At 39.4% G+C, this 26,618-nt stretch overlaps 1 protein-coding gene across 1 annotated transcript in view; it reads right to left on the bottom strand.

Moving 5' to 3' along the window:
• The window catches only part of WIF1 (WNT inhibitory factor 1), a gene marked incomplete at both ends in the record, with an annotated part of 68,807 nt that extends 42,439 nt beyond the window's left edge, over nucleotides 1-26,368 (bottom strand). The window contains 2 exons of the mRNA XM_084255479.1: nucleotides 25,609-25,748; nucleotides 26,221-26,368. Coding sequence (XP_084111605.1) covers nucleotides 25,609-25,748; nucleotides 26,221-26,368 — 288 coding nt within the window. The remainder of the gene's footprint in view (nucleotides 1-25,608; nucleotides 25,749-26,220) is intronic.
• Nucleotides 26,369-26,618: the final 250 nt, after the last annotated feature.

The following is a 26,618-nucleotide window of genomic DNA, read 5'->3' as shown; positions in this document are numbered from 1 at the left end:
GAAAGCCAAAAGTAATAAATAAAATGGGAACATATCAAAGGAGCTATTTTTGCATTTTGGTCTCCTCCCTCACAAAGACTAGGACTCTCCCCACTCCCACCCATCACCTCATTCAGCTTTGTTACCTGCTATCATGTATTGCTTTTTCTTTTGGAATATATTTGGAAATTGCCAAAGTTGATTTCCAGCAAATTTATATATCTCTAGATTCCTTAAGTTCAAAAGAGCACTGCCAAAGTAAACTTTGGACTGTACCTACACTACATAGAACTTCTTCACTTATAAATGTTACTAGCTTTCAAATTAAAATTTAAATTGACTCAAAATTTATTATATTCATCTAATCAAACCATGCTATTTGGTGTGCATGGGTTAGCCATCTCAGAGAATGGATGGCTATTTGATTATTATTTCTAAAGGCAGAGGCCATAACTATCTACCAATCTAATTTTAATATCCAACTTTACTCTATATAAGTAATTTAAAATGTCTTGCACGCAAAAAGGGTGATCAAAGAGAAACAGTAACCCCAACATGGAGACAGATCGTTGTCAACATCTTCAGTTTTACTGTTTTTAAGAGCTGGGTTTGGCCCCTAGCTGTGACAGGATAAGAGGCTACATAAGGAGAAAAAGTAACAGACCAATAAGGAAGTTGGCTGTACACAGATCAGTAAAGCCAGTGTGATCTGAATGAAGATTTGTGTGAATGTGTGGAAAATAAAGGCACCAAGAGGTGGGTCTCCTGTGTCCACCTTATTTTTAATCTTGCAAATAAACCAAAAAGGTGGTTCATGGAAACTGTATACTGATCAGCATCAATCTGTTTTCATTGCTCATTTAACACCTGGAAGAATAATCCAGACAGCAACAGAAAGGCAAAAGAAACAAATAGTGATTGCCTAAATTGATGCCTTCCTCATAAGAGAAGACAGAAAGCAAAATAGAGTCTACTGCTATTTCAAAATCACCATTGATTCCTTCCCAAAAACAAAGTCCAACCTTAACCATCCATTCTCTGAGATGGCTAACCCATGCACACCCAAAACACACATCTGTCAACCCTGTACATACTGGGTGATGCTTCATTCAGAGGTCTTGGAAACCAATCTATTAAATATTCTTGTTAGTCACTTTTATAAACAAAAATACAAAGATGTTCACAAAAGCTGAAGACTCTCTTAAATCAAATAGGCTTTCATACTGTGGAAGAGAGAGTATGCAAATATTCTTAGCTAATTAAAATATGACACTTGAATTAAAAACTAGAATAAAAGTACAAAGACAAAAAGTTGACCACTGAAAGGTCAATTGAAACCAGACAAAGAGATCTGAAAACTCAGTTTACCACAAACTGAATGAATTAGTAATTTTATGCTACATTTTATTTTACATGACATGAATGAATCAGAAGAATATAGAGAAACATGTCAAAAATTTATTGCAACCATTGAAAAAGTCTTATGGGGGAGTGTTTTTGAAAATCAAGTATTCAGGGGCCTCCCCGGTGGCACAGCGGTTGAGCGCTGGGTTGCGAAGCTGCCCGCAGCCTCTGCAGCACTGGTTCGATCCCCAGCTGCTCCCCGGCCACCGGAGGAGGGTCCCGCATGGCGCGCAGACCTCTCCTGCTGCCCACTGCTCCCCTCAGCAGTGTACTTCGGCCTTCTGCCTGCTCTGCTCCCCGCTCTGGCTCTGGTGAATTCTCTCACCCTCCTGCGCTTCTGACTGTACCCAGTGCTTGTATAAATGAATGAATGAATGAATGAATGAATGAATGAATGAATGAATAAATAAATAAATAAATAAAAGAAAATCAAGTATTCAGATTGATTACTTTTCCAATTTCAGTGCTGCCTATAGCTTATTTTCTTATATGACATTCATGTTACTCAACATTACTTTTCCTGATCCCTCTAAAAATCATTTTTTGTTCTAAAAACGAAATCTTCCCTTAACATTTATTTCTAAATTATTTCCTTCCCGGAGAATAAATATTTCCACAGCACTCTAGTATCAACCCTTTTTAGTATCACCTTGGCATTCTCTCTCCTGTATTTCTGTCATTAGTATTTTCCCACAATTTGCTTGTGTCATATCACTTTGGGTGATATTGTTAGAGGAAATTAAAGTAATAGACATTCTAGTACCATAGGAAAAAATCATGTTTATTAAATGGAAGATGGAAGGAAAGGGAGTGAGGTTGTAATTCTAGGATTGATGGATTCTAGGGGAAAGAATCTTCTTTAAGATTGTTGAAAGAAGAATCTTTAAGAAAGTGCCAATGTTCCAAAACAAATTAAGAGAAGGACATGAGGGTCAGTATTCTGTGTGCTAACAATAATACCTTTCTTCTTCTTTAGGCAGTAGATAAAATACAAAGCCAATCCATGAATCCAGATTTTTAGAAACAGGTCAGCCTGGGGGCAGGCCAGCTTTTCAAAGTCATATCAAAACAGTGCTATTTTAAAAGATATATATTATCTGACCATCAAACACTTTCCAACTTTCACTGAAAAAATCTGTATCTGTAGTTCCTTTTGATGCTGTTAGAATTTCCACCATAAGGGATCTCAGAGTGGTATGTAAACAGGTTAGTCTTCACAAATCCCTCTTAAGGTTAAATGGCAGAAGACGATACTTTAGAAATGGAGAAATTCTAGGTGATCATGTGGGGAAACTGAGGCACAAGAAGGTTTAAGTTGTATTTCCAAGGCCTACCGGGTAGGACTGGCCCTGCATGATTTCCGTGATAACACACTGATCCCCTACCCACTATTTCCATTATGCTAATGTTGAAATTAAAGGGTAAAAAAGCCAACACTGATATTAGCCTAAGATTTGGGGGACTACCATTGTTAAATACCTAACACGTCCAGGGCGTTGGGGTGGGTGAAATGCATCATGGCCAGAAATGAGCGCTGCCTGAGGCCAGCAATCCAGTGATTGCCTTGAAATTGAATGTTAAAATATGTGTTTATGGGATTGAATAACACAGAAATAGATTGAGGAATTTTCCCATACTCCATTCTGGGAGAAATGTGTAGGTGATTTTTGCCTCCACATTTTATGTTGCATTGTGATGTGGTGCTGTTGTGCTTTCTCACAATCTAGCCTCAGACTGAAGCAAAGTGGAAAGTGCTTCTCTGGCTGTCAGGAGACATGTGCTCTTTTGCCTCCACATTTTATGTTGCATTGTGATGTGGTGCTGTTGTGCTTTCTCACAATCTAGCCTCAGACTGAAGCAAAGTGGAAAGTGCTTCTCTGGCTGTCAGGAGACATGTGCTCTTTGGACAGCTCTGTCTGGGGTGACTGACTCTGTCTGAAGTTCTCACAAATTCAGTCACCATTTCTGTTCTTCAGTTTTCTCATCTGCAAAGTAAGGTGGTTGAAGGAAATTTTAAGATTTCTTTCCTTTGAAAAGTTTATAATTCTAAGTGGAGGCAGCCCTTGACAGATCCTCCAAAGGTTTAAAATAGGTTTCCAAGCATTCTAGACTATAATTCATTCGGCATAGATAATGAAGTCAGGAACTGGACTCAACAGAGTTGTTCTAAATGTTAATGTTTCATTATATTAGCTCTGTGCCCTTAGTGATCTAAGACTTAATGAGTAATCTCAGAAACACACGCGAACTCAGAAATTCAGGGCATAGATATCCTTGGGTGCACAATTTTGCCTTTTATTAATTTCTGATGTTTTTAAAATGCACAGTATAGGGCCTCCCTGGTGGCGCAAGGGGTTAAGATGTAACCTATGAAGCTATCCACAGCCACTGCAGCACAAGTTCGATCCCCAGCCAGGGAAGTGACCCACATGGCGCAGCAGACCTCTCCTGACTTGCCCATTGCTCCTCTCAACAGTGTATTTCAGTCAATCTGCCTGTTCTGTTCCCCACTTTGTCTCTGATGAATCCTCTCACCCCCCACACCTCTGGCCTGTACCCCAGTTCCTGTATGTATAAATAAATAAATCTTTTTAAAAAATGCATAGTACATTTTGATAACCTATTCATGAGATTACTTAGAGCAAGCCAAGGGGATGGTTGAAAGTGATTTTCCTCCACCAGACCTGCCCATACCCCTTTCTGTTTGCCACGTGTTCACCACAGGAAATTTTTCTCAAAGAAGCTCATGAGGGCTCCTGTCTTTGAAGTGGCTACAGAAGATGCTCTACAGGACAGAAGCCAACAGTTTCTAAACAGTAATTTGTGTATACCTACCAGGCTTTCCACCCCCCGCCCCCAAACCATTTTATTCCACAGAAAGCAAATTCAGCAGAAGTTAGCAGACACTTCAAAGGCTAAAATGTAGAGTATTTACTCAGATATCAAACTGCTTCTTCAAGTGAAACCAGCTCTTCCGCTGCCTGAGTACTTTCTCTTAAAAGATTCTCCCAAGTCAACTCTTTCCCCTTCTCCCACTTGCATGTACTTCTCTGGCAGCTCTAATGAGAAAGTTAATTTGTCTTCCTTTTACAGAACACCCAAAAAGTACATTTATTTCCTCAGAGTTCCCTTATTTTGTTAAAGGATCACTCTCCCTTTTAGAAAGTGCCATTTTCTAGTCACTGATAACAATAACTTTCTTTTTGCCTTTTTTATTTTTTTAAAAAAAGTCATGGTAGATTTGCTCACTTTTTTAAAAAAAAAAGATTTATTTATTTATACAAGAACTGGAGTACAAGCCAGAAGCGTGGGAGGGTGAGAGGATTCACCAGAAACAGAGCGGGGAGCAGAACAGGCAGACTGACTGAAAACACTGCAGCGGGTGAGACAGGAGAGGTCTGCTGTGCCATGTGGGTATCTCCCTGGCTGGCCAGGAATTGAACCAGCACTGCAGCAGCTGTGGATAGCTTCACAGCACTGCACTCAACCCACTGTGCCACTGGGGAGGCCCAATGACAATAATTTTCTTTTTTAAGATTTATTTATTTATGCATAGAAGAACTGGGGTACAGGCCAGAGGTGTTGGGGGTGAGAGGATTCACCAGAGACAGAGCGGGGAGCAGAACAGGCAGATTGACTGAAATACACTGCTGAGGAGAGCAGTGGACAAGTCTGGAGAGGTCTGCTGCGCCATGTGGGCAGCATCCTGGTCGAGGATCGAACTCATGTTGCAGTGGCTGTGGACAGCTTCATAAGTTGTGTCTTAACCCTTTGAGCCACCAGGAAGGCCCGACAATAACTTTTGAGGCTTTGAGGCTGATCTACTTGCTAATCCCACTCCACCATGTTGCTATGAAAATCGAGGAGATTACACAATGGAGTATTAGGAGCATACATTGTTTAATTTATATCTATATAAATTTAAAGATCATGTCTACAATAATAAATGTTCTAATCACTGTTATTTCAAAATACTTCTGGGGCCTCCCGTCGTGGCGCAGCAGTTGAGCGCTGGGCTGCGAAGCTGCCCGAGCCTCTGCAGCGCCGATTCTATCCCCGGCAGCCGGCGAGGGTCCCACATGGTGCAACAGACCTCTCCTGCCACCCGCAGCTCCCCTCAGCAGTGTATTTCCTCAGTCTGCCAGTTCTGTTCCCCCTCTGGCTCTGGTGAATCCTCTCACCCTCCCGTTCTTTTGACTTGCCCAGTGCTTGTATAAATAAATAAATAAATCTTAAAAAAAAAAAAAAGAACAAAATACTTCTGGAAAAATATATCTACGTGTGTTGATGAAGCATGCAGGAAGGCTCATTAATGTTTGTTCGTATTCACTGAAAACTAATAGAAAATGTGTTCCCTTGCTATGCTTAAGAGGAACTACCTACAGTATTCTTTATAAATCACATAGTAGTTTGGCAGTTATAGACTAGAAGTATAATTTATGATCAATGCCTATCTGAAGAGGTCATCCCTCTGTGTAGCCTTTTATTACCTTGATGAACCTTAACTTCTTTCTGAGAGCCACTCACTGATCCCCCACTGCCCCCTACAGTTGAAATTCCCACTGAGATAAACTTGTCAAAACTTAAAAATGCCGGTACAAATCAACAGTATCATTTGAAAAGCATCATTTGGAGGTTTTTAAAAAGCCACAAAATTACACTACAAAGGATATCCTTGCATAATTCCATTGGCGGTGTGGAGTAGTCATCACAAATCATTCAGCCAGAATGTATATGCCCAGAGCCTATAAAATGATCAGGTCATTGACTCAGAAATTCCACTTGTGGAACTCAGTCCTAGTAATCCTAGTATGGAAAAAGTTTTATGTACCAAGTTCTTCACAGTGTTACGCAAAACAGTGAAAAATTGTTTGGTGCAAGGAGTTGAGTGCTGCACTATGAAGCAATTCACAGCCTTTGCAGCACGAGTTCGATCCCTGGCTGGCCAGGGAGCTACCCACATGGCAAGGCAGACATCTCTTGCTTTGCCCACTGCTCCCCTCAGCAGTGTGTTTTGGTCAGTCTGCCTATTCTGCTCCCCACTCTGTCTCTGGTGAATCCTCTCACCTCCTGCACCTCTGGCCTGCACCCCAGCTCTTGCATGCATAAATAAATAAATCTTTAAAAAAAAAAAGGACAGAATTTAAATAAGAGAGTGTTTAAGTAGAGCACAAAATATTGGGTAGCTGTTTAAGAATCCTCTTTAGAGAATATATAATACAGAAAACTGCCCTACTGTCCTTAAACAAACAACAACAAAGGACACAAAGTATTCTTTCAATGGAAAAACACTAGATGGAAAAAACAGAAAAACATTTTCTTAGGTGAGTTAAATATATATGACTTCCCCTCGCCCATTCTTCCTTCTCCTTTTCAGTATTTTCCACAAATCTTTAGAGGGTGTACTAGTTTATGATGGAAAAAAGTAATGAACTGAAAATAAAATTCTGTAAGGATTCATAAAAAAGAAAAAGGAATACTTATACCCAGGAAATTAAGTACTGCAAACTCTAATGAAGTCCAGTTTATGTTCCTGAATGAGTAATGGGTTTCGCAAGTTATAATTACTACAAAGACAGCTCACAATGTGAAAACCTCAATTGGTAACAGGGAGACAAAGTCTCAGGACTGATTTTTCAGTTCCCTGTAAAGAGCCAAGCCAGGAATAATGTTATGAATAGCTAGAAAGGAGCTACTATTTGGAATTCTTAAAGGTTGGATATTATTAACTGTAGCTGTCCTGTCTGCCTACCTCAGAATTTGACTCTTCAAGTTAGCTTATTAGTCAAACTGAATGGATTGAAACCAAGCGAATAGGAAAAAATCTGCCTAAAATAGATTTTAGTAGAGTTTATTAGCACTATTCAGGCAAACAGGGTTTTGAAGTTAATTCTGCTCAAAATTTGATTGAGTTTTGTACAATAAACTGTATCATCCATGCTGTTTTTCTTTCTATGATTTGAATTCAAACACAAAACAAAAAACAATGTGGAAATGATAATGACCAATAATAAATCAGACTTTTTAGAAGTAAAAGGAGCCCCCTTATTTTACAGATGAGAAAGAAAATGAAATACTTGTCAGAGATCCCAGATAGATGGTGTGGGAGCCGGGCCGGAAGCCAGGTCTCCTGAGGCCGGTGCAGTGTGACATTGGGAGAAGGGGACGCCATCACTTTGAGTGGAATTTGGGCATCCTGCCAACATGCTCTCCAGCCTGGGATCTGGCAACTACCTTCCTCTGGCCTCATGACTCCCACTTAGCACTAACAGCTCATTAATACAAAGGGAAGAAAAGACTCTACTTTTTCAGTGTCTATTATGTGTCAAGTACTTAGTACACATTATGCAACTGCATTTTGCTGCTATTGTGAAAAGTAAATTAATTATTTCCTTTAAGCACTTAAAGAAACTGAGGTCTCAAGAGTTTAAGTTGATCATGATTTGACCTGTGCTGTCTTTTGCTGCTTTTTTGGTAGTAACCTCTCCTACGGTTAGGCAGCTAAGCTAGAACACATGGCATATTAGTCAGAGTTCCCCAGAGAAAGAGAACCAATAGGATGGACAGATGGATGGATGGATGGATGGATGGATGGATGGATGGATGGATGGGTGGATGGATGGATGGATATAGATAGACAAATTTATTATAAGGAATTGGTTTGTGTGATTATGGAGGCTGACCATTCCCAAGATCTGGCAAACCAGAGACTGAGGAGAACCAATGGTGAAGTTGCAGTCAGGGTCCAAATGTCTAAGAATGAAGAGAGCTCAAGGTAGGAGTTTCACTGTGAAACTCAGAAAGCTTAAGACAATGGAAGAGAAGTATTTATTCCTTCTGGGAGGGTCAGCCTTTGAGTTCTTTGAGTTCAGGCCTTCAACTGATTTTGTGAGGCTCACCCACATGGAGGAGGGCAATCTGCTCACTCAGTTTGCAAATTCAAATGTTAATCTCATCCAAAAACAGTCTCATAGGAAATGCAAATGGCCAACAGGCATATTAAAAAATGTTCGACATCACTTGTGATCAGGTAAATGCAAATCAAAACGACAATGAGATACCATCTTACACCAGTGAGAATGGCACATATTAAAAAAACTAGCAACAACAAATGTTGGCGAGGGTGTGGAGAAAAAGGAACTCTCCTGCACTGCTGGTGGGAGTGCAAACTGGTCCAACCACTATGGAGAGCTGTGTGGAGATTTCTGGACCTACTAAACATAGAGCTTCCTTATGATCCAGCAATTCCACTCCTAGGTATTTACCCAAAGGACACAGAAACATCAATTCCAAAGAGCACCTGCACCCCTATGTTTACAGCAGCACTATTTACAATAGCTAAGCTTTGGAAACAACCCAAATGCCCAAAAATAGATGACTGGATCAAGAAGATGTGGTACATATACACCATGGAATATTACTCAGCATTCAAAAAAGATAAACACATGCAATTTGCAGCAACATGGATGAAGCTGGAAGGGATCATGCTCAGCGAAAAAAGCCAGAAAGAAAAAGAAAAATACCGGATGGTCTCACTCATAGCAGGAATCTAGAAAACTTAAATAAGGGACCAGGAAAAAGAATAACTATAAGAAAGAAAAAATCAAAATCAACAAACAACTATGAACCAGAGATACTCTATGGGGGTGGGGGGCGGGGAAAGGAGGGCTTGGGGTCAAAATAAGGGGGTTGTAATTGTATGGGGAATATAAAAAATAAAATTTAAATAAAATGAAAAAAAAAAAAAACAACAGCCTCATAGATACATCCAAAGTAATGTTTGACAAATATCTGGGCACCCTGCAGCCCAGTAGAGTTGATACATACAATGAACCATCACACATTATGTTCTCCAGTATATTCAGGGCCTGGACAGGGGGAGGTAAAAAAGACACCCACGGGGCAAATTTTCAAATATGCTCACTGTTAGGTTCACACATGCATCCTGAGTGGCTAGTCGTGGCCCATGTCCTACTCAAGAAGGGAGATTAAATCAACTTGAAGTGTCTTATATGGGGGAAGAGGAGGACAATTTTCTACAGCCATGTAAATACCATTCTAGAAAACTCTTAGGTATGCAGAATTTCTCCAAAAACTAATGGCAAAAAAAATCTGAAATATTGCGTATGAAAATATGATAAGTATTTTTAATTACTTCTATATACTTCTAATTACTTACTTTGCAATGGAATAGAAATCCACTTATGTTTTCCAATGAAAATATTTCCTTATAATTCAAATGGTACTGATTGAGTGGGCTCTTATTTTTTTTTTAGATTTATTTATTTATGTATACAAGAGCTGGGGTACAGGCCAGAGATGCGGTGGGTAAGAGGATGCACCAGAGACAGTGGGGAACAGAATAGGCAGACTGACTAACACACACTGAGGGGAGCAGCGGGCAAGACAGGAGAGGTCTGCCTTGCCATGTGGGTTTCTCCCTGGCCGGCCGGGGATTGAACTTGCACTGCAGGAGCTGTGGATTGCTTCATAGTGCAGTGCTTAACCCCTTGCACCACCAGGGAGGCCCTGGGCTCTTATTTTTAGTGAAAGGCAAACCCATTTCTATAAAAGCACAAATAATCAAACTTTTGTGTGTTACAGAAAAGTGTAGTTATTAAGATCAGGTTTGAATTACTTTACTTTTAGCTAAAGGCAAACCCTGAAAATTATATAACCTATTCTTCCTATTTAGTTACCTATCATTTCATTAATGCAAGATTTTTCATGGTTATTGGGAGGACTAAATGAACCTAACACAGTATATATAAAAACATGCTTTAGTGGCCTCCCTGGGGGATGTAAGGGGTTAAGACGCATGAAGCTATCCTATGAAGCTATCTGCAGCCACTGCAGCATGAGTTCCATCCCTGGCCAGGAGCTACCCACATGGCACAGCAGACCTCTCCTGCCTCACCCGCTATTCCTCTCAGCAGCGTATTTCAGTCAGTCTGCCTATTCTGTTCCCCACCATGTCTCTGATGAATCCTTTCACCCTCCACACCTCTGGTCTGTACCCCAGCTCTTGTTTGCATAAATAAATAAATCATAAAAAAACCACACATTTTAAACTATTAAGTGAAATAAAGAAAGGCATCATGGCTATTAGCTGATTGACAGAGTAACTTCTTACCTCATTTCAAGAAGCTGTACAATTTACACTCCCTCCCTCAGTTTATATGTTTCCTCAAACCCTGGACAACATGAGGCACGGAAGGATAATTTTACAAACAGAAGTCTGCAGATATCCAAGAAATCAGATAAGTTTAATGATTACTTTGGGAACCGAAGACGTTCAGCCAGTCTGGAGCCAAGTGGATTTTGTTTCAGTGTCATTAAGCTTCCCAACTAGATGTTGACTTAGATGATTTGATATTTGCCTTATAATGTGAGATTCTCCAAATGAAACTGCTTTTTGAAAATTTGATTCTGATGGACAGATTGCCCTATCCTTGTAAAACATAAATAATATATACATGTTGCACATACTGAGGCATCCCACTGCTATGGTTCAAACCCAGGCTCTGTTGGTAACTCATGTGTAATCTTGGGCAAGTTACTTAATTTTGCCATCCCTCAGTATTCACATATGTTCAATGAAGTCAGAAATAGTACCTTTGGCTCACAGAAGTAGCACAAGTATTAATGAGAAAATTCATGTAAATTATCTAGAAGATCTCTGGCACATAGAATTGATACATGTCCAATAAATATCATCTTCATTACTAGGTTAAATCACATGACATTCAACCATACTAAGAATGACAATTTCAGTGAGTCAACCTAACATTTACTAAAGCCATACAACATTGACCTCTTCTAATAGTGTAAACACTTACTGTCCAGGGTCCTTATGTAACACATGCTCCAAGAAAATATCTAAGTAATAAAGATGCAGATTCAGGAAAATCTTCATTTCAAAGAGTTCAAATTACAATTTCATCATGGATTCTGGAGTCAGACCACTTGAATTTAAATCCTAGTATCAAGACCTACTAGTTGTGTGATGTTAGGCAAGTTTTCTAACCTTTTTGTGATCCAATTGCCAATTTTATAAAATAGTGATATTAGCAGTTCTTATGTAACAGGATTATGGTGAGAATTAAACTAGATAATGATGAAAAATGATTAGCACCATGGCTGGCACATAGAATATACTTAATAAGTGTTAGCCATTTTCCTTTTCTTCTTCAGCTGTTTCATCTCCTTCCCTCCCCTCCCTTCTTTAATTTATCACACTACAGATCAAAATATGACTTAACAATTCTAGAAGTAATAATGTTATCTTCGGGCCTCCTGGTGTGTAAGGGCTTAAGACACAACCTATGAAGCTACTGACAGCCACTGTAGCATGAGTTCGATCCCTGGGCAGGGAGCTACCCACATGGTGCAGCAGACCTCTCCTGACTCGCCCATTGCTCCCCTCAGCAGAGCATTTCACTCAATCCGCCTGTTCTGTTCCCCTCTCTGTCTCTGGTGAATCCTCTCATCCCCCACACCTCTGGCTTGAACTCCAGTTCTTGTGTGCATAAATAAATAAATCTTTTTTTTAAAAAAAAAGTGTTAATCTCCAGGTCTAGCAATGAACTCTTTCCTCCTCAAGTAAAAGAGTCAAGTACCAGTGATTCCATCTGTGATCTTATTATACTTTGGATAAGTATTTAGCAGTTAAAGTTGAAGAAATGCAAGACAATTTATATGAAATGACTGAAGATGGCCTCCCTGGTGGTGCAAGGGGTAAAGCACAGTGCTATGAAGCTATCCGCAGCCTCTGCAGCAAGAGTTCGATACCTGGCCAGCCAGGGGGCTTCCCACATGGTGGAGCAGATCTCTCCAGTCCTGCCTGCTGCTCCCCTCAGCAGTGTATTTCAGTAAATCTGCCTGTTCTGTTCCCCATTCTGTCTCTGGTGAATCCTCTCACCCCCCACACCTCTGGCCTATACCCCAGTTCTTGTATATATAAATAAATAAATATTTTTTTTAAATGAAATGGCTGAAGAGGTTGGGGTGTTTGGTATAGAGAAAAGACAATTTGAAGGGGATGTGACCTGTCCTCAAATGCCTGAGGGAGGCTGCCAATCAGAAGGAGAGTAAAACATATTCCCTCTGGTTCCAAAGGTCAGGGAGAGGTAGGTCGAAGGCCAAGAATTGTAGATACGACCAAGTATTCCACAAGAGCCTTAAAGAGGATTTGGGTTTCTTCTGTGTCTTTGGTGGTCTGTGGCAACCTTTGGCCTGGAGGGGAATCTGCTAAGAGGGAATCCGTTTATGTAGTGGCCTGGTAAGTCAAGGGGCTGAACATTTGTACCAAAAGTTTCTAAGTCATGGCTCTCAGGCCTGGTTTCTATAGGGACATGGGCTTCACATGGGTGTCTTCAGGTCAGAGAATTAAACTATGCTGCTCTGGATACCAAGTGGCAAATTTCAAAATCAGACTGAGGAAAGGGATACTCTCCCCGTTTCTGTAGGAATACTAAGCTGCTCTAAAACTATACTGGTGAGGAATTGCCTTGCTTGGCTCCCGAGTCTTTATAGTTTAGGGGGCATGGAGAGGCTGGGCCTCTATTTGTAAAGCAGCCTTTTCATCAGGACCCCACTGTAGCAGCAGAGGTCAAGATATCTCCCCCATGATCATGCATTCCCTTCTAGGAACTCAGAGAAATAGCTGGGCATTGCTAGGGAAGAAATGGGGCTACATTAACCAGAGAGCCCACATTACGACAGAGGAGACAAGTCATCAAATTTTAGTGTATAAATGCAAGGCAGGACTGCCCAAATGGTGAACCCATGAACAAACAGAGCCTTGTAATACTTAAGTCACACCAAGAAGGCAGAGTTTAGTCCATTATGAAGAACAACGCTCTATGATTAACAGTCAAAAATACTAAATAAAACCTGCCTTAATATATTCCCTGCCACAGAAAGTGTTCAACTAGAGTCTAAGGGACCACAATTCATGTATTTTTCAGAGAAAGGTTGGGCTTGAGGTAGATGCACATGGGAGCTCTTCCAATTCTGCTATTCTGTGACTTCTAAAAATACAGCCAGAGAGGGCAAAGACAAATTGGATGAACATGGAGAAATAATACAAAGCTAAACTCCTGCCTGAAATCAAGCAACTGTTTAAAAGGAAGAAATATGCAATTGGTGTGTAATAAAACCACTCACACGTCTAGCTATTTAGGATGAATTCTCAAACATATAATAAACTAATGTTTTCAGTGGCTTTGAATTTAAGTAAGTTATTTTCTTACTTGCTGGATATATTAATGGTCTATTGAAATGAGTTACTGAAAGGATCACAGGCCCCACAAATGGGACTTTGTTAGACAGAGAGCACCCCCGCAGGCTTACAAAATGTTGATGTGGAAAATTCCACAAAGAAGTAACTTTTACATTGCCATCTGCTGGCTACTGCTATAAGTGACTGCAATATAAATATAGCAAATCCTAATTAAGTTCCAATTGGAAATAGGAATACTGATTGAACATACAAATTATAAGAATCAAATTTCTAAGTATTCAAAAGCCAAATACCAGAGTAATTCTACAAATCTGCTGGGGATCCATCTGGTTAGTGCCTTACGTAGGAAATGTTTTATTTGGACTTGACTTTGATGGGAATCCTCCCAGTGGTACATCCATGACTAATACTAAAATAGTCCTTGGAAATAACAACAACTTTTCAGACATAACTTTTTCAACCCCTGTTCAGTTCCCAAAACCTGTTTCCTAAACATAGTTCTAGATATTTCATTTGAGAAAACTGATTGGCTCATCTAGTATCAGAGTGACATCAGTCATGAAAAATTAATATCCAAAAAAAATTATGTCGAAAACAGATTCATTAGGCCACATTATCTCAAGTACACAAAAGCCATGAAATTAAGCAGAGAAAAGTTGTTCTAAATGTGCACATATCACGTTTACAGATCTCCACCCACACCCTGAAGAATACAGGAACCCTATGCTGATAACTGATTCCTCTCCCAACAGAATGAATGCTCCCCTCACTATTATTTCCAAATGGACTCAACTGTCTTTGCACCCCAAACTGTTATGCTCTTGCTCCTCTAAATTCTCAGTTAAGACATAACTAACCTGCCAGCCATTTCGGAATCATCCTCTATTCCCTCGTCTTCCTTAACACCCACATTTAATAGGTCCCGCCAATTACACCGAGAGTTCTGGAGTCTGCTCCTCCCTCTCTCTTTCTCACCACTGCTTGCCTCAGTTCAGGCCCTTGTCATCTCTTGTGGTGTCTTAAATATCTTCCTAATTGGTTCTTAGTCCTTAATCCTATGTACCTCCCTATGAGTCATTCAGTGCACTTACAACGTCCATCCCACCCACCTGCCTTAGCAAAGCTCTGCCTACTGAACATCTTGTATGACCTGATTTAGATGTTACCTCCCCTGTGACATCCTTTCCAGCACATAAGTGGTTGAAAATATACCCTGTCAATGGCAAAATATGCTGACTTGACCTTCTCATAGCACATGTCTAGGGCATTTAATGTGGTCTGCAGCTAGTTCATATCAAGTCTCTATACAAATTAGGAAGATGAGTCCCTTCTGGGCAGATGCAACTCTGTGTCAGGCTATACAATAGGACACATGATATGTGAGCTGGAAAGCAGCTCCACCGGATACTTTGATCAGGTTCCCTTACGCTATGAAAATCCCTGATCAACTGTATGTGTTGGCCCCACCAACTTATCACCACTATTATGACTTATTAATGTCACAGTCTTCTTTTGCAGCAAGTGAATTCCTAAAATGCAGATCAATTAAAATTTGTCTTCTCAGAACCTAGTAGGCATCAATAATTATTCTCTGAAAGATTTTTTTTTGAAACAAGGTGATGTTCCAGAAATTATTAGAGGAAGACCTATGATATATAAATGTGTGTATAAGTGTTTTCAGCTGTGCAATCTTGGACAAGTAACTTGACTTCCTCATGCCCTAGTTTATAAATTGTGGCTAGTAATAGTGCTTACCTTAAGGTTGCTAAAGGATGTGATCAGATAATATCTGTAAAGTTCTTAGAAGAGTGCTCAGCCCAGAGTATGTATTATGTAAATACTAAATGTTATTGTTAACATAGGATAAAGGAGTATTCTAAGATGACTCTTTTTAAAATGTGACAATTAAAAAAATTTTGTAGGCACAATCCTTATGCTTTAATTTAAAAAAATAGATGGTGAATTAGCATAAAAATATTACCACTAATGTTAAATGATTGAAGAGGATTTACTTAACAGAATCATTCAACTCTAGAATTCAGAAGAAATTTAGAGATAATCCAAATTTCATATATATATAATATATATATATTACATATATATGAGAATTGGGTTAAGTGCACATTCAATGCGTTCTAGTAATTCTCCAACTGGCATTTACCAAATGTCCAACCTCGTCTCTGATCTTCCCCCTTCCTTGGTCCTCAATAGTCTCTCTTCCGTGCATCAAGTCTTAGACTTAGGTACCATTAACCTTTCACAGAATGTGCTAATGCAACTCCTTTGCCTCTGCCTGGGACAGCTCTTATTCCTGTGCCTTGCTCCCATCTGAGCTGGTAAAACAGCTTCATGCATGTCCTTCAAGTCCCAGTTTGATTGCTATATCTTGCCTTTTGAAGCCTTCCCCTACTCCTTTAACCAAAATTAGAAGCTTCCTCCATGTTCCCAGCGCTCACTGTATTCTACAGACCACTTATCCGAGCAAGGATTCTGATCAATCTTAACTGCCTAAATTTGATCTCATTCTTTCACTTATTGCCTGTGTTTCCTTTATTCACTTTAGTTGCTTTTTCTATGAAATGGGAATAATAAAGAGATTTATCTTATACATTCATTCATTCCACAAGTAGTTACCATTGCTGACTATATTTTAGAAGCTGTTCCAGTATCTGGATAACTCCAGATATGATATGGTGATATGATATGATAACTCCAGATATGATATGGTGATCAGGACAAAGTTCCTGCTCTCATTAGCTCACATTCAATAGGAGAGTCAAACAGTCAAAATTAAAAATTATCAAGTATTAATCATTATTCTAAATGTTATGAAAAATATGTATCAGAGAAGGCTACTCGGTGATTAAGGGAAAAATGTTTCAGAAAGAGGAGTCAGAGAAAGTTTCTTAGGGGAAGTGGCATTTTATCAGAGACAAAGGGGAAGCAGAGAGCAAAATTGGGCAAGAGTACATTACAGGAAAAGGAAACTTCATGTGCAAAGGCCCTGAAGCAGGAAGGATGAGCTTGGGAGTAGGGGACAGGAAGGCTAACTACTTAGCTACTGTCAAGTTAGTGAAGCAGAGAGAGAAAGAAATGAAGCACCCCTCATTCCTAGCACCAAGGCATTCAGATTTTTGCACTATTTCCCCAATCCATTTCTTCCTCCTTTTCATCTGTAAGCTCTCTCATTACCCGATTTCTGCCCCTGATTGTAGTCAAACTCCCTTCAACACTATTCTCCATAGTGCTAACAGGATGATCTAAATATGTAAACTGACCCTACTATTTTTTTCTTTACAGTTTTTCATTTACTTGACATTGTCTATAGAGTAAGTCCCAGATGCCTCAGCATAGTAGACAAAACCCCTTAGGACCTAGCCCTGCCTACCTCTCTACTATTTACCTTGCGCATACATTCCAGCCACTTCAAAATACTAATTCCCCAGATAATGTATTTCCAATCTCTAAGTATTGCCTCAAGCTATTTCCTTTCTCTAAAGACCATTCTCTCTTTCCACATTTTTGTTTGGCTAGTTCCATAATCAGACTCAGCTCTGTAGTTACTTCTCCTCTGTGTTCTCATTATAACCTAGGAATATCGTAGTACAATACAACTTACCAAGAATTATTAGGATGATCTGTTTATACATCTCTGATTCTCCAGTTAGCCACCAATTTTCTCATAGGCAGGGAATTAGTTTTTAATCATATTTTACCCCCAGGGCATCATCTGAGTTCTCTCTAAGAGCAGCTAAGCAAAGATGTACTTATCTTCTGTCTGTTGCCAGCTAAGAACTCCCTCCCTAATCTGTCCTGTCACAGGCCCAGGACTTACACCTGTGAGGTTTTGTTCAAGTGAATGAGTTTCAACAGACACCTGACAATTATCTAGATTCTTTAATCACATTCGTTCATTAAACGCAAAAAGAAGACAAAATGAACAATTCAGGGGCGACATCCATATGTTGGAGGAAAAAATGGGAAGAACAGAAATTGTCAGATGACTTTAATTTTAACTAATAATAAGTTTTAAAAGGAAATTAAATTTAAAGAAGCAGATTTACTTTAAATAAATCTACCTCCTGCATTCATCCATCTATTATTTAAACTGAAGGATCACCTGTCAAGTGTAATTTCTATACCTTTAGTGTCCTTTTCTTGATACTTAAAAAAAAGTATGGGGCCTCCCTGGTGGTGCAAACAGTTAAGCATCAGCACTATGAAGCAATCTACAGCTACTACAGCACGAGTTCGATACCTGGCCAGGAAGGTGACACACATGGCGCAGCAGACCTCTCCTGTCTCAGCCGCTGTTCCCCTCAGCAGTGGATTTCAGTAAATCTGCCTGTTCTGCTCCCCACTCTGTCTCTGGTGAATCCTCTCACCCTGGCCTAAACCCTAGTTCTTATATGCATAAATAAATAAATATTTTTTTAAAAAAAGTATGGTAATTGAGACTGGTGATAATTATTTTTCAAAATACATTATGTTTTATTAAACTTCCTTTTACATTGAGTTCAAAGTTCTAGATTACACTAGAAGTTTATATGAATTTTTTAATCCTATACATTCACAAAGATTTTTTTCATGGTGCAATGCCCTATTCACCCCCCAAAAATAACCTGAGGACAAATCATTACAGATTCCCCCAAAAGTTTAATAAGAAGAGAAAAGTCATAGCTGTGGAAAAACCACTGCCTACCCAACACACAAACCGAGGATTTACTTAATACGTCCCTGGGACAAACCTACAAAATATTGAGCCCATTTTCTTCACAGCAGAGAAAAAAGAAACCATTGTGAATTATTCCTAACTTCTTTTCCTTCTCCAGAAGCTTTCTCCATTATTGAAATTGACATTCCTTTTACTGGACATGCATTACCTCGCAGATGAGATATAGGCCCCTCACAATCTCCCAGAAGCTGTCGACCCCTTTAAGACCTCCATGCATGTAAGTCCTGAGCTCCCCACATGGAGGCATTTTCCTCTTGCTGGTCTGATGAGCACTCATCTTTCAGCAATTAATTCAGACATGACCTGCTCAGTGAGCTCTGTGAAGTGCTCTTGGCTACCTTCCTCCTCCAGGCAGGGGAAAAGTTGTCTTCTTTGTGCCTCAGGCAATCGTGTACCTCCTGCTTCATTTGGATGAATGCGATGAATATGTCTTCTTTTTTTTTAAGATTTATTTATTTATGCATACAAGAACTGGGGTACCGGCCAGAGGTATGGGGGTGAGAGGATTCACCAGACAGAGTGAGGAGCAGAACAGGCAGATATACTGAAATCCACTGCTGAGGGGAGCAGCAGGCAAGAGAGGAGAGGTCTGCTGCACCATGTGGGTCACCTCCCTGGCCAGGGATCAAACTCATGATGCAGTGACTGTGGATAGGTTCATAGTGCTGCGTCTTAACCCCCCGCGCCACCAGGGAAGCCCTGCATGTATGTTTGCTAAACTATGAGCTCCCTAAGGTCAGGGACTGTGTTTATTCCTCTTTGGATGCTCTGTGACTAACTCAGTGTCTGTGTTTGTTGATTGACAGTACTTGACACAGAGCAAAAGGCTATTAAGTGGGAGAGAACAACTCCACATTCACTAAGGATTAAGGGGAATGGACAAGTTTCTCCCCACTAGGCAAATAGGGCAAATTGGCTAATTCACTGCAGCAAAAGCAGCCTTCCTTCTGACAGTGGCCCCTGCAGAATCAGCTACGGGATGAAGGACATTTTCACCAAACTCTTAATCCCCAAAGTTTCCCCCTCACAACACCCATGCTATTCATCAGGGACATTTTAAATTAAATGAGTTTAATCCAAAACAAAATGCTTTATTGAATATCATTCCTTTATACTTCACCACAACAATTTAAATGATTTTTATTTGTCCAAGTAATTTAAAGTCAGGAAAAAACACAGAGGATAGGCCAGCGGTGAGGATTTGTTTACAAGCCTTTACACCACCGTGTAAGGAAGACATAGTGGAGTTTACATTGGTGCCATGTACATGGCTATAGAACCAGATGTTACAAGGTACCTTGTAACTCATCTCCTCTAAGCAATAAAGCCTTTTTTCCTGGCAAAAGTTTGAGAAACTTAACTGCTGTTTTCTATCAGCAGATACAACAGATGGCTGGCACATGCCTGCTTTGCTAAATGAAATGGGCTCTCTGTAGAATTACTCTTTGATCCCTAGTGGCATGTCCACAACACCACAATGCAAAATACCACAGCATAGCAGAATCTAAACATTAAAGGTTTAAAGCCGTGCTTTTGATATGAGTACCTTCTTTTAAAAATCATGGCCATAGTATGTAAACATACTCACATTCCCACTTTGAAACCATGGAACAGGGGTCAGAAAAGGAGGCATTTCCTTCATTTGGTGACATATAACCACCGCAAAGGTATGGCAGCAAACCCCTGGAGTTCGAAGGTATGTGACCACTTGAGTTGTAACTACAGACACAATCATAACTCCATTAGGAAGAAATGTGGACAGTTCACATTAAGGAATTTAAATAATAAGAATGTGTTACCATAACTTCAAAATTGGAAGGAGGTGTTTAAGGGTATTGGGTGTTCCTTTGAAAAGGGAGAGGAAGTACATAAATTAAAATCCACTCTCTATTGTTATTATTTGATTTTTGTCAAGGGACCAAAGTAAGAAAAAAGCATTTGTATAGCGTTCAAATGCTTAACTCCGTCATTTCAATGGGAAATTTGAGACTGAAAACTGTAGCCAGTGTAAGGGGACTAGTTAAATACTACAATAAAACAGGAGCTAATTAGAGCTTTAGTGTTACTTCAATGACAGAAATGTATTCATTCACATGATATTACAGAAACAGTGGAGTGATTCTGTCAGTGGAGTGATTCTGTTGTTTTTTTAGTAATTTGGACAAATCTGAATCAGAGAAATGCCTTCTTTCTGGTTTCTCTTTTTTCCCCTAGTAGGTGCTTTTCTTACTTTAAAACTGAATTTGGGTGCTACTAACTAGACCCATCCACAAAGGTCACTATGCAGACAAAATTCCAAAGCTTTCCTTGAACTTGATTTTGTGTTATTATTGCCGTTTCTGGCAGTTTTCAATTATTGGAGCTTTTTAAAATTGATACGGAACAGGTAAGGGTATGAACTCCTTTATCATTAACCTTACACCCTGGAAAATATTTCACTTGCTGCACTGTATTACCTATATATCTATATGCACTACTCTGGATGGTCACACAAAAAACAAGGAAGCGCATGTGTGCAGCTTAACCAAATACCAATAACATCACTTTTTTCAAAATTACCACCCACATCCCCAAACAGCAGACAAAATTCTCCTCTTCATTTCCCATATCCAGAATAACACTTCTAGGCTTTGTTTTCAAACTTGGAACTCAGAAAAATAAAGTGATTCCCTTGACTTCTAGTGGTTAAAGGAACTGTGATCATTATGTATGACAAAGAGCTTGCTCCTAACATCTGGACCTGTTAGTAAGGATTGTTAGAGCTTGTTTAGTAATTCAGGTGCTGGGTTTGAAGTTAATATTGGCTGGTTATCTTTACTCAGAGAATTTCTATTCCATACACAACAGTTTCACCCTAAGCCTTGCCAATCATTCCTGAAATCTTGGCATTTGGTCACAAGCAGGTTGGGAAAGTAGTACACGTGGCTGCATAAATTCATAACCACTGCTTTAAAAAAAAGTCAATAAAATGTCAATATAAAAAGAGATGCCCTGTTAAATAAGCACTAGATCCATAGTACTGCAGCATCTCATGGCAGGTGATACAATATATTATGGTTACTAAGATCAGGTAGTTTACTAAGATCTTTATAAAGATCTATTTATGAGATCTGTATAAATAAAAATGTTCAAGCTTTCACCAAACTGGTTCACACAGAAGTCAACAGTGGTGTCATATTAGATTTGTCTAACAAAATTCCTCATTAAGGTTTTATTTGAAAGCCATTAGGTTTAGAAAAGGTTATTTTCCAAATAAAATGTTTAATTAGTGTTTAGTTTAAGAAACAAAAATGGTAGCTCATGGCCCCTACCTGTCTCAAATTTAGGGAAAAATTAGTATAAGGAATGCCTCATTGAAAAATATCAACAGTTAAGAAGTTATATATAATAATAGGGTATTTTTCCTTAATTACAAAAAATCATTAAAACCTAACTAAACCTCTTTAGCAGAAATTCTTCTCTCATCCAAAAGCCTTAAGAAAGGACATGTTGGGCCTCCCCGGTGGCGCAGCGGTAGAGCGCTGGGTTGCGAAGCTGCCCGCGGCCTCTGCAGCGCCGGTTCAATCCCCGGCTGCTCCCCGGCCACCGGAGGAGGGTCCCACATGGTGCGCAGACCTCTCCTGCCGCCCGCTGCTCCCCTCAGCAGTGTACTTCGGCCCTTCTGCCTGCTCTGCTCCCCGCTCTGGCTCTGGTGAATTCTCTCACCCTCCCGCGCTTCTGACTGTACCCAGTGCATGTATAAACAAAACAAACAAACAAACAAGCAAACAAATAAAGAAAAACATGCCTATTAAAAAAAATTTTTTTAATAGGCATGTTTCTATTAAAAAAAATCTTTAAAAAAAAAAAAGAAAGGACATGTTAGAAAAGAAATATTTTAAATGGGAGATAAAGTAGACACAGGGTTTCCCATGGAAAATGGGGATTTCAGTGAAAGACAGTTCAGCTAATCTGACTTCTGGAAGGGAAGCCTTCTAAAGTAGATTGTGCGAGATCTCAAAAGAAGATAGTAAGAATCAGATAAGCATTAGAGAATTCTTTGGGCTCCATAGTTATAATCAGCCATGAAAATATACTTACTGTAAAATATTTTTAAAATTAGAAATCAATACATATTCATTGTGGAAAAAACAAAGTGTAACATATGCAGGTGAAACTAATGTTACACTTTAAAGAATTAGACTTTTCTCCTACTTCTACTCACATAGTTTGGAATGGAATCAAACAGAATATACTGCTAAGGACTACTGACTTAATTTCTGATATCAAAAGGATGTCTGGAATATTATTATAAATGTTTCATTGTATTCTCCTCCAACTACTGCTGGACCTACCATTTTTTAAATTTTACTTTTATAAATAGCATATCCATGATTATTATCTTGGGATGAATCTCTGGAACTGAAATTTCCCAGTCAGAGGGTCTATATTGAATCTTTTGCCATTAGAGTCAAATTGTTCGTAAAGAGGATAACTGGGCAGAGGCACCCATGAGGATGCCCATTTCTCCACATACTAAAACTTAAAAAGAACATTTTTTTTTTTACCAACTTGATGTGAGGAAATGAGTCTTACTGACGTTTTTATTTGCATATGTTCAAAGTAGAACATGAAATGTTCTAAATGGCCCCAAGAACACCTTGGGCTACTGGATTAATAATACTTTGGAAGTAGTTAACACCTACTAGCCCTACTAGGTCTCCAATCTTAATGTTTTTTTAACTTTCTCTATATGTTGCAAAAACACGTAAATATTGCTTAAAATTTCATTTATCAGCTGTGTTTTGCTTGTGTTGCAATCCCTAAATGTTTGATATGTTTGGATGAAATAACTAGATAATGGAATGAACTTTTCATTTTCCATGTAGATGTTTTGATGTGGCTTGGCTTTAGCCATAGATGCCTTTCAAAATACTTAATTAGTACTGAAGTAATTATTTTTCCCATCTTCAAAATTTCCATGCATTTAAAAAATTATGGTGCTGGAATCACATGACTTTATTGAGTAACATTAACCAAATTTAAATGCTATTTTAAAACATCTTGCTGTTTGGCATTGTATGGATTCCACCCATCCCCTTCTGGCTACCCTCCCTCCCAAGAAAAACAGACACCGGATTTCACATGGTTACCTGTGGTAAACTTCAAGAGCAGAGCAGACTTAGAAAGTGAGATAACTGAGGTGCTAACATTGTCCTGCATAATGAGACAATCTACATGGTCAGCTGACACCTAACAGGAGATTCTAGAAACTTCATCTCCATGTCAGTTGCACCATCTCTTCTAATTTCCTACCAGAAAAACCCAGAGATTGTTTCATAGGTCAGTTCATTTCGTACTCAACCATATGCCAATGTTTGTGAACATGCACTAGACTATAAAGTTAACAGGGGAGATAAGATGGAATTAAAGCCTTGGGCCTCCCTAGTGGCGCAGGGGTGAAGACGCAACCTATGAAGCAATCCGCAGCTTCTGTGGCACGAGTTCGATTCCCGGCCAGTCAGGAAGAAGCCCACATGGCCGGACAGACCTCTCCTGTCTCGCCCGCTCCTCCCCTCAGCAGTGTACTTTGGTCCATCTGCCTGTTCTGTTCCCCACTCTATTGGATGAATCCTTTCACTCCCCGCATCTCTGGCCTGTACCCCAATTCTTATATAAAAATAAATAAATCTTTAAAAAAAAGGCTTTGCTTCAAATGTTACTCATCAGAACACAAACTCATGAGTTTATATGAGAAATGAAGATAAATAATAGATAAATTAATAGGATAAATAAACAAAAAGATGCAAACAATCAGCATGTTCTGCTTCTATAGTTACCAAACCTATTCACTAGGAGTGCAAGTCAAAATATCTTCTAATGGTTCTTAAAAGTCCATAAAAGTATATGTAGTTTTAAAAACACAACATTAAGATTGGTCACATCTTACAAGTGGTCGAACACAGTTGATTTATTACTGACTTCACAATATTTCAAAATTAATTGTCCGTTATATATCTTTGGAGAGGGAATTGGAGAGAAAGGGGAATAATCTCCTTATTGAGTAATAGGAGCCTCTAGTGAGAGTGAACTTATCTGCAAAGGGGGGGGGGTTATTAGCATGGATGACCTTCCTATTATGAACTTTAGTAGATCCAAAATAACTACTTTTTATGACAATGGAAATGCTGCAAGGCTTAGATTTGTTCTATTTTAGAAAAAAGAGAGAACGAAAAGACCTGAGGGAAAAAAGACATCTAAAATGGTCATGTCCCTACTATAACAGGTAATTAGAAAGAACCAAAGTGGTTTCTCAGTTCAAAGTAGTTACTTTTTATAAAGTGTTTCTGGATCACATTCTTCATGGAAATAGACATTTAAGGCATCTTAGAATAAAAAAAGACCTGAAATGTGATTTCAATTATAATTACAATGATTTTCCTAGTAGACACATTTTACCAACTAATAAGCAAGAGAATTTATTACTTACCATTTGTCCTTTAGAACAAATCCACCAATTACACAAAAGATATTAAACTCACATAACCTGTTATTCTCCCTTTCTTTCCAAAATTAGAGATCATCTATGTAATAACAAAACTATATAAAAAGTCAATATATGAAAGATGCTAATGTGCTAGGAAGAAAAAGGAATGCTTCTCCATAAAAATATACTGCAGCTTTCTTTTTCCTATGACAGTATTTAAGATGGTAACCAAAAAAAATCAATACCCTGCAATATTTTACAGACATTCTTACATGACATTCTTTGAGTCTACAAACTCTACCAGAAATATGATATTCACATCAATACAGTGAAAACAGACAACATACCAATTTTTTCAAGTGCAAAATGTCAATACTTACAGACTTTAAAATGTGTTGTAAAATGTCACAAATGATTAGTATATAATATTAACTGTTTTAAAAATTATATTAATGATTAATGTCAATGATCAAAAAAGAAAGGATGTTGGCATTTGGAATCTTTACATTTCCAGCAGCCTGAAGACACTATTATCATTATAGTGAGGTTAGGCTTATTGCTTCCCCTTTTCTTTTGGGAGTCTTTAATTCACAGGACAACTTTAAATAAATGGGGGTTAATTATTTATTTGCTTTAGAGATAAGATGAGAAATTACAATTAAAACTGTAACATGTACCAGCTACACACTATACAGCTACCTGCCACACTCTACCTGTCATCAGGGAGTGGAAATATTGAGGGGTTAATGTTCTTCAACCTTTCTGGTTATCAGAACTTACCTGCCCTGCAGCTTGCCAGGTAAAATTCATAGAATGGATATTGACAGGAATGGCTGGCATTCTCTGTTGTGCTTTCCTGAAATCATGTGTGAAGGGGGCCATTTTCCCCTCTGAAACAATCAGGATGTCTTCTTCAAATCCTGGTTAAAAAAAATAAAACTATCAAACTAGGTGAACTTAAAAGAACTCAAGCCCGAAGTTGCATGCAAAAAGAACACCAAAGAAATAATGTCACTGCTGTTCACAAAGCACCTGCCTTGGTACAGACAATGCTGCTGAGATTAATTTTCCTCTCTATTCAGTAACAATGATGCCAATAGACACACGTTTTCAGGGAAAAGGAGTGCACATGGAGTTAACTAATGCATACAAACATACAAACGCTGGGTCCACCTAAAACGTAGGCTTGTAGAAACTAGCAACCACATGATCAGAACACTAGCTCAGCTTTCCTTTCCTGAGTTATATGCTTTCAGATGAAAAAATAGATAATTCAATCTTCCTTGAATATTAAGTTTTAAAAATACACTGAACGATCCATCCTCCCTTAGCAGAAGAACTGGAGACAGTGGAGACGCAGGCAGGACAAGGTGCTGGGCGCGGGAGACTTACCTATAAGCACTCTCGCCTGGTGAGCATCGATCCACAGGTACATGCTCTCCTCCCGCGGCTGCCCGACCTCCGCGCGCAGCACCAGCAGGCTTTGGAGGATGCTCCAGAGCGCGAGAGCAGCGCCAGGGAAGGAGCTTCTTCGGGCCATGCCGCTCGGGACCTCCTCGCGGGGGATGCTCGCCGCTGCAACTCCAGACGCACCTACCCAACGTGCAGGCAGGCGGCTCTCCGCTCTCTCCTTTGGAGCTGTTCTGGCTTAGACGTCTGGGCGGGCAGCCTCGCGGCTCGGGTGCAAGAGTGAGCCAGAGAGAGAGCAGGAGGGTAGGGAGAAGGCAGGCGTGAGCTGGGCAAGAAGAGGGGCGCCGGAGGGAGAGGGCACGGGAGAGACGCAAGGCTGG

Source organism: Talpa europaea, assembly GCF_964194135.1.
Source record: "Talpa europaea genome assembly, chromosome: 15".
Lineage (NCBI taxonomy): Eukaryota > Metazoa > Chordata > Mammalia > Eulipotyphla > Talpidae > Talpa > Talpa europaea.
This window is presented reverse-complemented; position numbering and strand designations above follow the sequence as displayed.